The following is a 16,163-nucleotide window of genomic DNA, read 5'->3' as shown; positions in this document are numbered from 1 at the left end:
AACAGTGAATATTACATGACTTGACATACATGTAATAGATGGCATACTTAGCATGACGTACTTGTAAGGTACAGTAATACATGACAGAATATATTATGTAACATATAAAAATTAATGACAGAATAAATTCTGTATAATAGACAATTACGTGATAACTTGGCATGGCATGACATATATGATAACACACATACATACATTGTAGTTCCTTTACTTAGCACACATACACAGTAGACTGCTAGTAAGTTAAAAGCTAACTTACATCGATCTCCGCATTTCTTATAAAACTTTAAGCACGATCACGAGGATCTGTAATTAGTGATTCTAAAAGTTAGTACTAAATCATTAATAAATTGAAATATGAAAAATACTAACTTAAAGAGTAAAATTTCCATTTTACTCTCTGCATGTAGGAAAATGACCGTTTTACCCATAACTTAAGGATTTTGCATATTAACTCCAAAAGTCACCAAAATTTACATGCTTCATGTAAATTTTATCCTCAATTCAAATATCAATTTAGAAAAATTTAAAACTAATCACAACTATTAAAACTCCATAGGGCTGAAATTCTCATATGCTATTTCCATTGATTTTTGTTTCTAACTTGTTTTGATCAACCTTTTGATCTATGACTTATAAATATGTGATCTTCAAACCAAATCATCACATGGTTTAAAAATATGTCCTAAAACATATATAAGTTTCTAATTCAAGATCACATAGTTAGAAATTAACCAAAACATAAATTTAGCCAAGAACATCCACACTTTGGCTTATCTGAATATCTCTTTGCATAAAATTTCATATCTTTAAAACTAACATCAAATATTTTCAAAATAATAATATAACATGTATATAAGATGCTTAGGATCCTCCAATAAAATTATTAAAGTCATTGGAATAGGTTTAGACCATCAAAGAGTTAAACTTTCTCAAAACAGAAACTGTTTTTCCTCTTCCAGTTTTTAAGTTTCTAAATCTAAGAAAATCTTTCATCAAAACCTTTAATCATGAAAAAATTCTCAACCAATAGTCATATATACATGTTAACAATACTCCATAAAAATTTCGGACCAATATCTATCCATTAGTATGGTCAAAAACTCCAAACTATAACATATTCTCCAATTTATCTTTCAGAATGACCTTTCTATAGTTTACATAATATTTGACTAACCAAATGATTTTCAAATGGGACAAATAAGATATCCATGTAAACTAGACTAAGAAAGGAACAACTTATATGAAGGAGATTTTATGATAAAACACTTATAAAAACTTCGAAATAGGCGTGCAAAAGAACTCCTAAAAGCTGTCCGAGAGAGAGTGTTTGATATTCTTTTAATGGAAAGTGTAAATGAAGATAATTTCGTGGGGAGGGGTGGCTGGAGATACTTATGGATGAGATATGGAAGAGAAGAGGCTGGAATGAGAGTTAAGTGTAGGACTCTCTTACCCGAAGTGAGAGTTAAGTGTGAGACTCTCTTACCCAATAATATCCAAGAAATTAGCTTAAAATATTTTTATCCAATAATATCTACAAAAATTAGCTCAAGATATTTTTTGATCCAATAATATCTACAGTTTTGAGCAGACGTTTCGTCCGAAAATATGAAAAATATTATTGCGCCATAAGACCTTAAATAACCCTCCGAGTCTAATGGCACAAACCATAATATATTTTAACACTTCTAACTATCTCCAATAATCAAAACACACTTCTGATACCATAATGAGTAATAATACTAACTATGTAGTTAAACTAAAACCTATATAATTAATAGATTCGTGAAAGCTTATAGAGTTTTTACGAGATTCCTAAAGTCAATAGAAATTCTACAATTGAATTTCTAACGGGCTGTTACACTAATATGTATACCAATTTAATGTGATTAGTAAAAATATAAATTTTATTAAAAACAGTATTAATTTAAATTTGGAATATGAATGAATCAGTATTGATACGCAGATTAGTACGCGATTTTGCTTATACTTATCAAAACTCTTTCCTATCTTACCTGCAAAAGAAGAGAACAAATGTTTTTTTATTTCTTTTTACAGTTCTTCTATGTACACGTGTTTTGGTGGATGGATCTGTGCACCAAGATGACATGGTGCGTTGCCATGTCAGGACTTTTTTATATAAAAAAAATGAGTTTAGCTCCGTATAAAAAAAGTCGCATACTAATTTGTGTATCAATACTGATTTTTTCATATTTAAAATTTAAATTAGTATTGTTTTCAATAAAATTAACTTTTTGATCAATCACATTGAACTAATACACATATTAGTACACAGTTGTATTTATAACTAAATTTTTCTAAAAAAAATATGAAGAGAGGAAGAAAAATCACTCCCCTTGGTCTCCCATGTTCCGAACAGCTTATCATCCATATTGTTTGGAGTTGTTTTACTTCATCTTCCGATTACAACCATGCATTTTTACAACCGCAGCAGAAACAAAATGGAGACTCAAAGTTGTTCTTTACAATTTGCCCATGAGCCTCCTACCAAGTTTCAACGTTTTTGCTTCCCCACAAACACTCAAAATCCTTGTCATTTTAACTGAATCTGGCCTGTGCTTTGACAAATGCATTGACCGAAACACACCAAGTGCTTCATTTAAATACCCATGTTCTCCATATGTATCAATCATGGCTGCCCACAAGATCACGTTCCTCCGTTCCATGCCATCCAACAATTTTGTAGAATATTCCAAGATACCACACTTCGAGTACATTACCATTAAAGAAGAAACAATAGACACATTAGGTAGGAACCAATTCTTCAGAGCAAAAGCATGAACCTCTTTCCTTTGTTTTAGAGCCCTTAACCCTGCACAAATTGGAAGAACAGTGGCAATCGTCACAACATCAGGCTTAAACCCTTCTTCCTGCATCCAAACTATTGATCTAAAATACCCGTCTTCTTGACCCCATGTCCCCATAACTCAATTTTGGAGAGACGAAGGAGAGTGTTTTTTTCCCACCCAAAACTCAATTCACTTCTCCAAAATCAAAACATATCGTTTCATTAAACGGTACAGGTAAAATTGGTGCGCAATCCGTCTCTGCCTTCATTCGGACTTTTCTACCTCTTTTTTTTTTTTTTAATCAAAGAAACCTTTATTCAATATAATCAATCAAATAAAAGGGATAATACATAAATGACTATCCTCCAATCTAACTTCATCCTCATCACTACTTAAGCCATACTTAGCTAATACATGTGCAACCATATTTACCTGCCTCTTGACATGGACAACATCCCAATAATCAAAATAATTCAAAACATGCTTGACATCCCATAACAGAACACCTGAATAGTAAGACTCAGAAGAATCAATTTGTAATGAATTAACAACATTTAGTGCATCACATTCTAAAATGATCCCCCTCAAGCTTATTTTTTTTGCAAAACATACTGCTTGTAAAGTTTCTTGAGCCGCCTCGGCTGTGAATACATCAATAAACGTGAATTTTTGCATGCTTCTAGATGCAACTACCCTTCCTTCAAAGTCCTTTATGACAATGCCAATTCCAACTTTACCAATATCTTTCTTTATTGCAGCATCCCAATTAAAAGGGACTTTTCTACCTCTTAAGAAATGAGTGCTTGATCTCAAATCGATATCTTAAGAAATAACCATGTACAACCATTTACAAATTCAAATCTAATTCACAAAATAAATAATAGAGAAATGTTATAAACAAACAAAAATAATAATAAAATTAAACTCAAAATTAATATAATTTTTAATTTTATTTTATAATAAAAATAATTTTGTACAATGCCAAATCGTGCAAATTCTTTTAAAGAGTTTTGTTACATACAAGTAAAGTCGCGTACTAATCTGCATACTAATACTGATTATTTCATACTTAAAATTTAAATTAATACCGTTTTTAATAAAATTTACTTTTTGATCAATCACAATAAATTAGTGCACATATTAGTGCACAAGTGTGCTTGCAACTAGACTTTTTCTTTTTAAAAGGAAAATTATAGTTACAAGCACAATTGTGCACTAATGTGATGTGATTGGTTAAAAAGTAAATTTTATTAAAAATAGTGTTAATTTAAATTTTAAGTATGAATAAATCAGTATTAGTGCACAGATTAATGTACAACTGTGTTTGTATATAGCAAAACTCTTTTTAAAATCCGTAGCCTGAAAAATCAAAATCCCCTTGCTGAACTCTGCCAAACCTCAACATTTTGCCGATCCTTCCGAGTCACAAACATCTTGTTCCCTCCAAAAGCAAAGTTGGTTATCCTTCACTCTCCCCATTAAGTTCTTCCTAAAAACCCTATTCTCCAATCCATCTTCACTCTTCTTTGAACATCCCATCACTACCTCTGTCCACATCTCTATTTCCCCTCGCTTGCTGCAAAACACTTGATTCCCATGGCTCTCAACCTTGCAACACTAACCTTTTTTCTTCCCATTCACTGGTACTTTTCCTCTATCCCCAAGACAAACCCATGGATTTTCTCTCCCAACATTACGCATATCTGCAAAGAATAGCTCACCGGAATTTACACCAACCTTAAAAATCCTAGACAAATTATCCGAGACCGTTACATCCGAAAAGCAATCTACCGTCTCCTTGAACTCCCAAACCTTGTTTCCCGACCTTATATCCCAGAAATTGATGTTACCCAATACTCCTGAAAGCCCACTATGAGACCCAGATGCCATTAATAAACTGTAACCCGAAACCCAAATCAATTTCGTAGCCGGGATCGCCGATTCAATCTCGGCACCGTAAATTTCAGAGTGATCAATTTCCATCACCGGACTCAAGCTCTGCAGATCATAGACCACAATTGAATTCGAATTTCACCGACCCGATTCGAAACTAGAGAATAGGAACTCGGGCGAGGATCCAATCGCTTGCACCGTTGAACTAGACCGAGTCGCATTCTCCCAATTCAAGCTCTTTTTCACATTCCCAGTTTGGAGATCAAGAATCTGAAGCCCCGAGACATCGGTGGCCCCAGCGGCCGCCACAAAGGGTGATAGCGCCAGCAAAGAATCGACGGCGGTGAATTGGGTCAGAATCGTTGACTTCCTCCTCAAAGACCAATCGAAAGAGATGATCTTGCTCCCGTGCGCCACATGGACCGATCCGCACGGTGCCGTGGTGATCGTGGACGGAGAATCGCGGCCGTTCAGCGGCAGAACCATCGATTTCTTGAGGTTGAACGCGTCGAACTGAGACGGGTTCAAGAGCGAATTCAACAAAAGGGGTTCGATGCCGTAGAACTGGGACTCAGAAATAAGGTCTTGGAGGTCGAAAGCTTTGGCCTTGGAAGGTAGATGACCGGTTCTGAGAAGCGAAAGAAGGACCGAGAACAATTCGGGGTCTCGGTCGATGAATCACGCACCGGAGTGGGACTCGGAAACCACAGAATAAAGGGATTTGGGGCCGGCTTGAGTGAGTGTTTGCTTTGTGGTCTGGAAGATCTGCCCACCCACATCAACAGTGACTATGTTAGAATCCAGTTTGGTTCGTCCAGCCCTCTTAATTGTGGAGCCAACAAAAGGTAGCATCTCAATATTCCCAAACCACCACTGCAAATAAACGCCGGAATTTGAGAAGCTTGGAAATGGAGTCCAGCCAGAGAAAGGCCCTGAAATTTGTTGGGTGCGGAGAAATATCGATGTATAAAAGGAGAGAAGGAAGAACAGCGAAGAGGGTGGTTGTTGGTCGGGTATTGTGGCTGTGCCGGGTCGTGAAGAAAGAAATGGATCTATTTTGTTCTGATTGTAGCAACAACAACAACAAAAAATGTACTTGGTAGATTAGGATTCAGAAGCAGAGCAAGAACCAAGAGAAGGTTATGTTTGTTTGAACTTTTTCAAATATATTTTTATTTTTAAATGATCAAATATTTTACTTCTCAAATTAGCAAAAATTAATATGTCCATATAACAAATTTTAAATTTTTTACTTAATTAATATGTGATTTATTATTTTTATTTTTTAATTTTAATACTTAAATATATATTTAATAAAAATAATAAATCACGTATTAATTAAATAAATATACGTTATTCAAGACTTTCTCCTAAAATTTATGACAAATAGGACATCCAGTCCAACTAAATGAGCTGGGCTCGAACCTCAGTTGTCACACCATCCACGACTGATGCCTCCACGTACGTAAATGTCAAGCTCAGAATGCCATTCTTGGCCTGAAGATGGAGGAAATGCATCTGCAGGATCCCCTATTAAATGCTCGCAAGACGATGGTGACAAGAGAACTAGGACCAGTATCTGGGCTCCTATCACTCGCATTTTGGCAAATCGGATAGAAATCCGAATGGCAAAATATATACATGCGATACTCTCATCCTACAAAGTGCCATAAGAAGCTTTGCGATTCTAGATTTCATTCGTGTGATGATTCAATATCAATCAACTGCTAAGGAAACGTCCTCAGGAAATAATTTCATCACTAATAGCACTGCTAATGTATTATTACTATTGTAGTCAATGTTCTATTGTCATTTATTTATTTTTATTGGTCATTAGCATGGGTAAGAGTCCAAGAATACGGGATAAATATAAGAGCAACGCCTAAACATGCTAGTTTAGTAATACAAATGTTCTACTGTAATTTATAATATACATTGCCCATAAAATGTAATAAAAACGTATGCCTGTCCTTGGGTCAGGGACTACAAAAGGCCTCCATACCAAGTCAGTCACCTTGTATGTTTTCCAATTGAATCTAAAACGTTTTTACACACTGGATCAAGCGATTCTGGGGTTAGTCACTGCTAGCCAGGTTGCAATCCAAAGCCATGATGTAAACTCCTACAATTCTCCATGAAAATTGAGGCTTCAAGTGAGGATAACCAGTTAGGTAACACCTGGCTGTATCATAGGGAAGAAAGACCAATTCTTGGTTGGCCCACCCTCCTTCCCCACTACGTTCTCATTTGCCCACCAGTCAGAGCTAACATTAGGCGTACAAGAGTCTATTCCATCTGTATTGTCAAAATAGAATTCCTTAACAGAACTAAGGGTGCTAGACCGATGCTTCTGAAGGTACTCTGCTTCCTCCCGAGCCTTGGGAGCCTCAGGAGATTTATCTTGTGAACCATTGGAAGTTTCACCAATACGGCACACATTACAATCCATAATATTGGTAGGTTTTTGTCTTCTGGCAATCGTAGTATCTTTTGAAGACACTGATATGGCTTCAGCCAATGGAAATGGCTTCTTTTCTACACATTTTGTGTCATCTGCTGCAGTTAACTCAAACAAGAACCTACGAGTAACAGAAACCTCATCATCCCACCTTCCATTGCCTGATTGCCAACGTGAAAATACTTCAGAAATCTGTGTGGGCCTTACAGCATCTGGTGTCAATGAACCAGCACCTTGATGTGATCTGCTTTCACGGGTGGACAGCTTATAGAGGCTCAAAAGCTTGGGAGGGTCACCTGGTCGAAACTCCAGGAAATGGGGAAAACCCACAGCAAATTCATGGTCAGGGAAAGGAGATGAGGTACCTGAACCTGAGATGCCAGAGCTTGGGGATACTAGCTGACCAACTGGGCTTCCAGGATGAAGTTGATAAGACTGGAATTCACAGTGGGATGGTGGGAATCTCTGACAAGCCTCCCCATTCTGGAGGTTGGGGTCAAGCAGTTGAGCAAATGGCACTTCAGGTGAGGAAGGTGTGGTCAGGTGGACAGACTCGGGAGGTGGAGTGAAAGGAGCAGTTGATGGTTCAGTGGGGAAGGTTGAGAAAACCGGTGGTGAGACTAACTGGGTTTCATGGGCGTAAGGGCCTATGGCAAAAATGGATGAAGGCCCACCTGGAGAGTACATGTTTGCAGAAATAGAAATGCGAGACAATAAACCCACTGGTGATTGTGTAGCAGAAGGAGGTTCTGATTGAAGAAAAGATGCAGGAGAGGAGGGAGGTGCAACAAAGGGAAGTACTATAGCAGGTGGTTGGATTCGATTTTGGGGCACAGAAACATCAGTTTGAGGGGGTGTCGTTTCAGGATCCGCGACAGCATGCCCAATTCGCGTTCTGTGTTTGTAAGCCCCAAAACACCAATATATGCTCCAGCAGCTGCCCCACCTTCTCTTCTGCATGTGCCAAAGATTATGAGAAAAAATGTTCTAGTACACCAAATAATACCAGATTCCGTCTGTATCAGGTGAAATGATATCAAATTCTAATTCCAGCCCTTAGAATATATACCTAAGCAATCCCACAGTAACATTGCCAATAAAATCCTCAGTTTATCTTTGAACCATGAAACCATGATTTTGAGGGATGTTAGAATAAGATATCTCACGGGAAAACACACTATCCTCCAGCATCTTCTGGACTAAAAGAAAATCCACTATTTTGATAGTTGCCCCGTTGTATTTAAAGCAACAGGCCATAATAGCAAGCAGGAAATGCTCAACATCAACAGAAATCAAAATGGCTGCTTGTTAGATACAATCAATGTCTAGTACAAAAGTCTGAACTTGATGGTAGGGTTTTCTATATATTTAATTTAGGACTCCCTTTTCGTTTTCTTCTGATGACAGCAGCCATTAAAGAGAAAATATGCAAATATGACAACGCTTCTCATCTCCAAATATAAATTGTTCCAGTTTAAACTTAAAAAACATCCCAAAAAAGCATAAAGTTGCACTTCCTAGCATCAACTTCATTTTTAAGCATGCATCCAGGAAGTCATCCCCACTGTAGGAAGTTTGAACTGTAATAATTTTTTTCTTTAAAAAAAAAAGGGAAAGAAAACACCCCTCCCCCAACTCCAATCATGGACTGCAGAGCATCCTAATTAAGGGTAACACCCCAAATTCCCAGATTTATAAAACCTTGAGAAACTTTAGCCGGCATCTATAGACTATCAGTCCATCTGATCTACTAAAATGAAAAGAATTATCTGAAGAGCCACAATCCTGTTTTACCCCGACAGTGTCTCCCATAATAGATACATCCTCTAATCAAGTGAATCTAAAACCAAATTCAGGGCTCCATGTAATTGGAAAACTGTCATGGGTACTCTGCCCCTAGAGAGATATAGTTCACACCAATAACAAAGTTTTTCCCCACTGGCCAGCAGTAATTTTTACAAATTTCGAAAACCCTACAAATTCAAAAGCTCAGGAACATGTTCTAACATAAACCCAAATAATCAAACTAGTGATCGAATTTCGGCAAGTATCAAAGCACCAAAACAATCTCTTACGCTGTGGAAGCTTATCTACCCCAAAGCAAAGCTAGATACTTCCTAATGTCTATACATATATATATATATATAACTTATCAACTTTCTAAAACTACATACCCCTTACCTTAGCACTTTGGAAACACATGCATTGCTTTTCTAAAGCAAAATTCGCCTAATTTTTTTTTCTCAAAAATGTAATTTTTCTAAGGCCAACCAAAAAGTGAATGACTCATTCATTATCACTCCGAAAACTCAACCAGAAAACGAACAAACAAAACAAAATAGACACAATCATTACTACCAAAAAACAAAAAACAAAATCAATCAAGCAATATAGCAGAACCAAACAGATCTCAAATCTCATGACAAAAAAAATATAAAAAAGAAGAAGGTAACATCAGAATATCATTTCAATCGTAACAATAAAATCAACTCAATCCGAGCAGGAAAAAAACACACACAGAGATACTGAAAATAAGAATAATACCGGAACTGTGGCTTGAGAAGCACGATTCTCAGCCAACGCGATCGCAGTAGCAGCAGCGCTAATAGTCTCGTAAGCGTTGTTCACAGCTCTCGAATCTCCATTCGCACCTCTCATCTCCGCTTTTCTCAATCAGCAAACACCTAAGTTTTCACTGAAAGTAAAATGTTTCTCGTCCACAGATGGAAGTTTCCCGGCCGAAAAAGAAACCAATTCTTCACAAGAAAATTTTCGATAGAGAAATAAAGAGCAAAAGAAGTAAAGAACTTGTAATCTTTGAGAACTATAGAGCTCAAAACGAGAAAAAATGAAAAATAATAATAAAATAAAAAAAGATCTTTGGGGATACAGATAATATATCTCTGTGTGCAAGGAACGCTCACCCCTGAGGTCAAGCACGGCAATGACTTGCTTGCTTTCTTAATATTCGATGTTACGTAGGGACGAATTTACAGGATTGCCCTTTGTAGTTATAAAAATATTAATATTGTAATATGTGTCTTATATATTTATGTTTCATTAGAGAATAGAATTTGCGTTTTTTTAATGAAATAGTGATAGAGGGTAGTTTAGTCAAAGTACAATAAATATGTGATGATGGGAAATTTGATTAAATTTGTGTTACCGATAAAGCTTATTAATTTGAGAAATGTTATTATAAAATATGATAGTATTGTGTGTTGGAAGTCAAAGCGAGTGCACGTGTGCACAGAGACACTTTTATGGATGGCTTTATGCGGAGCAACTTCTTGCAGTGCATAATGATTGGGGCCCTCTGTCCCTCCGAAAATTCTCCCCCTTTTCCAGCACACTTGTAACCGCTCCTCTACTCCCTTTTCTTTTTTCTTTTTCTGAAAAATGATATTATATATTTTAGAGTTTTGCTATATATAAATATAGTCACACACTAATCTGTATATTAATACTGATTTATTCATACTTAAAATTTAAATTAACACTGTTTTCAATAAAATCTATTTTTTGACTAATCACATCATATTAGTGTACAAATTAATACATAATTGTGTTTGTAATTATATTTTTCCTATGTTTTAAGACTGGATCCGTGTATGAGAGAGAAATATTGAGATATATTATGAATTGTAATAAAATAAAAATAAAAAAATAATAAAAAGTAGATAAAAATAATAATAAAGTAATAAATAGTAATGAAGTATATTGATAAGTGTTAAGATATCCTTAACACCCAAACACGTAGAATTTAAAATAGTTAAATTGTTTATTTTATATAAAATTTTAAAAAAATTATAATAATTAAATAAGATAAAATGAGATAGAATGAAAAAACAAATGAAATTTTAAATATATTCATCAAATGTATTTATTTATAAAAATAGAAAGTAATTATTAATAAATTTATATATTTTTAGTTTATTTTAATAATTAAATATTTTTAAAAAATATATTAAAAAAATACAAAAATACAAAATTCATTTACATTAGCGTGTGCATATTTATTATTTAGAGTGCACGTGTGCACCTACCATTGTCCTTTTTTCGTTCACACCTCAACCACTCCGAAATTGATGCCTCCAAAAGTTCCAACTTTTTTCCACTTTTTCGTTGCATTTTCTTACTTTTGAATATATATTTTTAGGTTCGGTTTGACTGTTTAAATTTTTCATCTCAAATATAAAATTCTCATCTTATCATTATAATTTTTTTAAATTCTTATATAAAATATAATAAATAATTTAACTTTTTCTTAACTTTTTCAAATCCTAATACAATAATAATATTAAAATATAATATTTTAATATTTAATCTTAAAACTCAAAATTCTCATCTGAAAAATCTAAGTGGCCAAGCAGAACCTTAGAGTTATCTTATCATCAAATACTACGTCATCATCTATATAATTTAAATAATAAAATTTAATATATAAAATTTTAATCTTTTAAATTACACATTGATTTGAGAACAAAACTTTATATATTTTGATCACTGCAAAATTCATTTTTCTTTTCGAACTGTAGAATATATTTGAGTTAAAAATCCTTAATCCTTTTTGAGTATCTATCATTTTACAGATTATTATGATCCACTTGGTTCGATTTTAGAATAGGGATATTTACATTTTTATGGTGCCTTTTATTTTTCTTTAACCAAACTTCTCTTTTAAAGCTAAAAGATATAACTTTCATGTGCTCATCTTGCATTTATCCAAAGCCTAATCAACACCTAATTAGATCTCGGGTCCACCTAAACATGTTCCAAAACTTTAATATTTCAAGCAGGTCTGACGAGTGAGATGAGACATAAAATTTTCATATCATCTTATTTTATTATTATAATTTTTTTAAAATTTCATGTAAAATATAAATGCAAACAAATTTTCTCCCGAACATTTATCTACTCAAAAGACTTAGATTTAAAATTTAATTAGGATAATGCTTGGGGCTAAGCGGTACATGCCGTGCCTTTTAGTACATTTGAATTTTTTTCCATTCTTTTAAATATTTTTTAACATGGAATGGACAAACACCGTTTAATTATTTTAAAATAGAGTAAAATCATTTATTAAATAATTATTTTTTTCATTTAATTTCTGTAGTCACTCAATTTTTTTAAAAATAAAATTATAGGGCACTTACGATTCACGAAGATAATTAAGGCATTGTGAAATATAAATTTAGGCACACCGAATTTGACGGTGTAGTGGAAAACCAAATAAAAAGGTCGAACCACGAAATGCCACGTTTAGTTGAAGGCGGCATACTCTCTCTGGTATACTAATAGTAATATAATGGCATAAGTGACGTAAGCACTTGAGTCATTCTTGTTCGGTGACGAGATGATAATTAAGAAAGAAAATATCCGAAATAAAAAGGAGATTATCGGCCTATAATAGCAGGGTCGGCTTTAATAATTGGGCCCAATATGTATTGGGCCTCTCACCGTCTGGGCTGGACTGAACGAGATTGAGGGATCCTTTTTTTCTCACGAAATGCTTAATCTCATAAAAAAAAAGTATGATTATTAGGGTTTATAGAATAATATTTTCTAAAGAGACAATGCCAATACTTTAGCCAAGTTTAATACATGCACAATTGAGGGAAAATACACCACTCTTGGTCATTGATTATAAAACCCTAATAATTATTAAGGTTTTAGTCTTTATTTATTTATTCATTTTTTTGTCTTCTGACGTCATTTTGTTTTGAATATATATTTTTTAACAAGTCATGCGATACCACATGTGATACCACGTCCAGAAGATAAAGTAAGTGATATAAAATAAGGAACATAGTAGAGTTACTCTTTAAAGAAAAAAAACCTTTGAAAAATAGAAGTTCAACCATTCTCTCATCATTTTTCTACACCACAAAGAAAACTTAATTTCCTCTCTGCATGGGATCTTTGGCGTTACACCGGGATGGCCTTTTGGTTTTGGCTGCTAGTTTGAAACCCGACATGCATCCCATATACTGATTAGATTTGATATCATTTTCCATGTCAGCGAAGTTGGTTGGATATGTTGCTCAAAAGTGAACACTTATCTATGGGTTGAAGTTGATTGGACAAGCCAGGGATAGGGATGGTGATGATATGTGACTGATCTTGATTCTTGAATTCCTTAGGGTCCACCTGCGTTAATACAGTCTTTTTCTCTTTATCATTTGTATTTTGGAAGTTTTTGAAACGAAAATATATCTACAAAAGAAAAAAAGAAAAAGCAATATATATCGGGAATTATGCCACTGAAAAATAAAAGGCAAAAAAAATGGTGATAATTAATAGAGAAACTTTAGTCACAAAAAAATTATACAAAATTAAATTTACAAACTGACATAATTTAATGCAGTACGTTAAGTTGTAAAATTATTTTTAATGTAAAGTAAATCAAACGCATCATATAAAATTGCGTCAGTTTGTAAGATTACTTTTATATAATCTCTTTATATATGTAACAGTTCTCTATTTAATATATCAGCAAAAAGGCAATTTTACGGCACTGAACTGAACCTCCCTATTGGTAACAGCATTATCTGGTTTGGATGTTGGACATGGTTTAGAAGGAAATCGGCATTACAAAATGGATCAAAATGTTCATATACAAACTCTGATGATCTTCTACCTCTGTGGGAAGAATCAAACGTTAAGAAAATATATTTCTGTATGCTGTTTGGAGGCATTGATTGCACTAGATATGTTGAAGCTAGCTCAACAGGAAGTAACAACTTTTGGAGATTCCTTCATATATTGAGCAGATCATGAAGCAGGGGATGGCATGTTGTCCATTGTTGTTCATGATCTGTAGGATTATCATACTCAAGCCTAAGACTCCATCTTTTGGTTTTAATCTGCACCATTATTTGCATGGTTTCTAAACTGGATGTAGTGGTTTTTACTCCACCAGCATTCATATCCTCTTTTATGCTACAAAAAAACAGGCAGTGGAAAGTTTCAAACACGTGCGATCCTTAACTAATCCATCGGTAATTGCCATCAGAATAATAAGATTGAGTATTCTCTTGAGGTGTCAAATCAAAATTGAAGGGGGTCAGGAGAATCTGGAATCGGCAAGACAGAGCTTATTCTGGAATTTGCTTACAGATACCAGCAAAGGTACAAGATGATGTTATGGATAGGCGGTGAAAGCAGGTATATTAGACAGAATTATCTGAACCTCTCGTCGTTTTAGAAGTTGATGCGTGGGTTGAACATTGCTTAGAGAAAAGCATAAAAGGTTTTGAAGAGCAGGAAGAGATTGCCATTTCTAGAGTTCGCAAAGATCTTATGAGAAACATACCGATGTTAGTGGTGATTGATAACTTTGCGAGTGAGAAGGATTGGTGGGGATCACCAACTGGTAATGGATATTCTTCCTCGTTTTGGCGGAGAGGCCCACATAATTATAGCTACACGCCTTCCTCGTGTGATGAACTTGGAACCTTTGAAACTCTCGTACTTTTCTGGCATTGAGGTTGATTGTGGGGAAAGCTTGGAATGTCAGAATAATTTCAAATATGGGCTACAATTGATTGCATGCTTTGAACAAAAAAAAAAGGATTAGATATAAATAGCTCGTAATTATACTTTAGTTAAACCCAATAAGTTAAGTGATCATTTTGAGATTTATTATACCTTAATAAATAGGATTATATCCTATTTAAAATGTGGTTAATTGTAGGTAGGCTTAGAAGTTCAAGAGTCTTATTTTGTTTTTTCTAGACCCATTGGGTTTTGGAGTTTTTAATGGGAGGACTCCACATAAGACTTCTATATATATGACTAGGTCCCCTCTTCTCTCTACCTATGTGTGTCTATTGACTTACCCCATTGATAGCTAATACTTTTGTGAGGAGGAGGGGAAGATTTGGCCACTAATATTATTCGTGGGATTTCAATATTGCTTTCAAGATGACTTCTACAGGTATGATATCTATATTTTATAATCTTTTTGTCTATTAAGATTGTTTTCTCTAGCATGTGTTTCTAGTTTTTTACATGGAATACTGGTGCAATACTGTCTGAGCTACCAACTTTTGAATACCTACACAAAGAAAGAGATTACACAAAAGTAAACTTACAAACTGACGTGGTTTCATGAAATCTGTTAAATCTACTTTACAATAAAAGCAACTTTACAATCTGATATATCACATGAAACCACGTCAGTTTGTGAGTTTACTTTTATGTAATCCATTTATGTCTAAAATATTTTCCTTAAAAGAATGCCCTTGAAGAGCTTGTCATGGAGCAGTAGTGAAACTCTCATTGAAGCGAAACACTTTCCTTCTCCAACTCTTTGATGTATGCTTCTCAATATTTGATCATGCTGATAGGCCAGTGAGTTTGACAAGAAGAATGGTCCAGACAAGTGGCTGGTTTGCCCCAGCTGCAATTCCAGTTTCCCTGTTAGCACTAGCTGCTCACAAGATACCCAAAAAGCATCAGGGAAGTGGATTCTGGAGAAATTTATTGCATTCTTTGACTTGTGGTTTGAATTCATCATACTCGAAAAGATCTGAAGCATAAGCTTCTTCCATGTTGTTGAGGTTTAAAATTGCAAGTAGTATAAAGCACGACTATTATGCTCGCAGAATAGGAGTGAGTGGAGCCGCGCAAGCCATGGTTCAAGCAGTAGTCAGTCGGGGGTCTATAGCTGAGCACTCTGAACATATCTGGGCAGCCTGTTTCTTGCTTTTGGATTTGGTCGTGACCCTGTAGTTGTTGAGCTTGAGGTGTCAGAATTGCTATATCTTGTAAAAAATGTGATTTTTGCCTCTCGCCGCCCGGACATTCATCACACATTCTCTCGGTGTAGTGCTGCTCTATAACTTCTCGTCACGCATCTTTCATGCAAGTGTATCATTGAAGTGCACAATGTTGGAATCCTCCCAAGTATGCATACCCATGCGTAGCTACCTCCTCATGTGTAGCCACCCACCCATCGACCGATAGTCTTTTGTCCATATTAAGACACCAAATTC

The 16,163-nt window shown here is 34.9% G+C and overlaps 1 protein-coding gene and 1 pseudogene across 1 annotated transcript; both read right to left on the bottom strand.

Moving 5' to 3' along the window:
• Positions 1-4,027: 4,027 nt before the first annotated feature.
• LOC122289898 lies at positions 4,028-5,871 on the bottom strand (annotated as a pseudogene).
• A 724-nt stretch (positions 5,872-6,595) lies between these two features.
• LOC122289899 lies at positions 6,596-10,087 on the bottom strand. Its single transcript, XM_043097283.1, has 2 exons — positions 9,709-10,087; positions 6,596-8,118 (listed from the first exon to the last, which is right to left on the bottom strand). Exons 1-2 carry the CDS (start codon positions 9,820-9,822, stop codon positions 6,874-6,876), a joined length of 1,359 nt encoding a protein of 452 aa, XP_042953217.1. The 5' UTR covers positions 9,823-10,087; the 3' UTR covers positions 6,596-6,873.
• Positions 10,088-16,163: the final 6,076 nt, after the last annotated feature.

Source organism: Carya illinoinensis, chromosome 12 (assembly GCF_018687715.1).
Source record: "Carya illinoinensis cultivar Pawnee chromosome 12, C.illinoinensisPawnee_v1, whole genome shotgun sequence".
NCBI lineage: Eukaryota > Viridiplantae > Streptophyta > Magnoliopsida > Fagales > Juglandaceae > Carya > Carya illinoinensis.
Note: the sequence above shows the minus strand (reverse complement) of the source record. Positions and strands in the feature narration are given on the sequence as shown.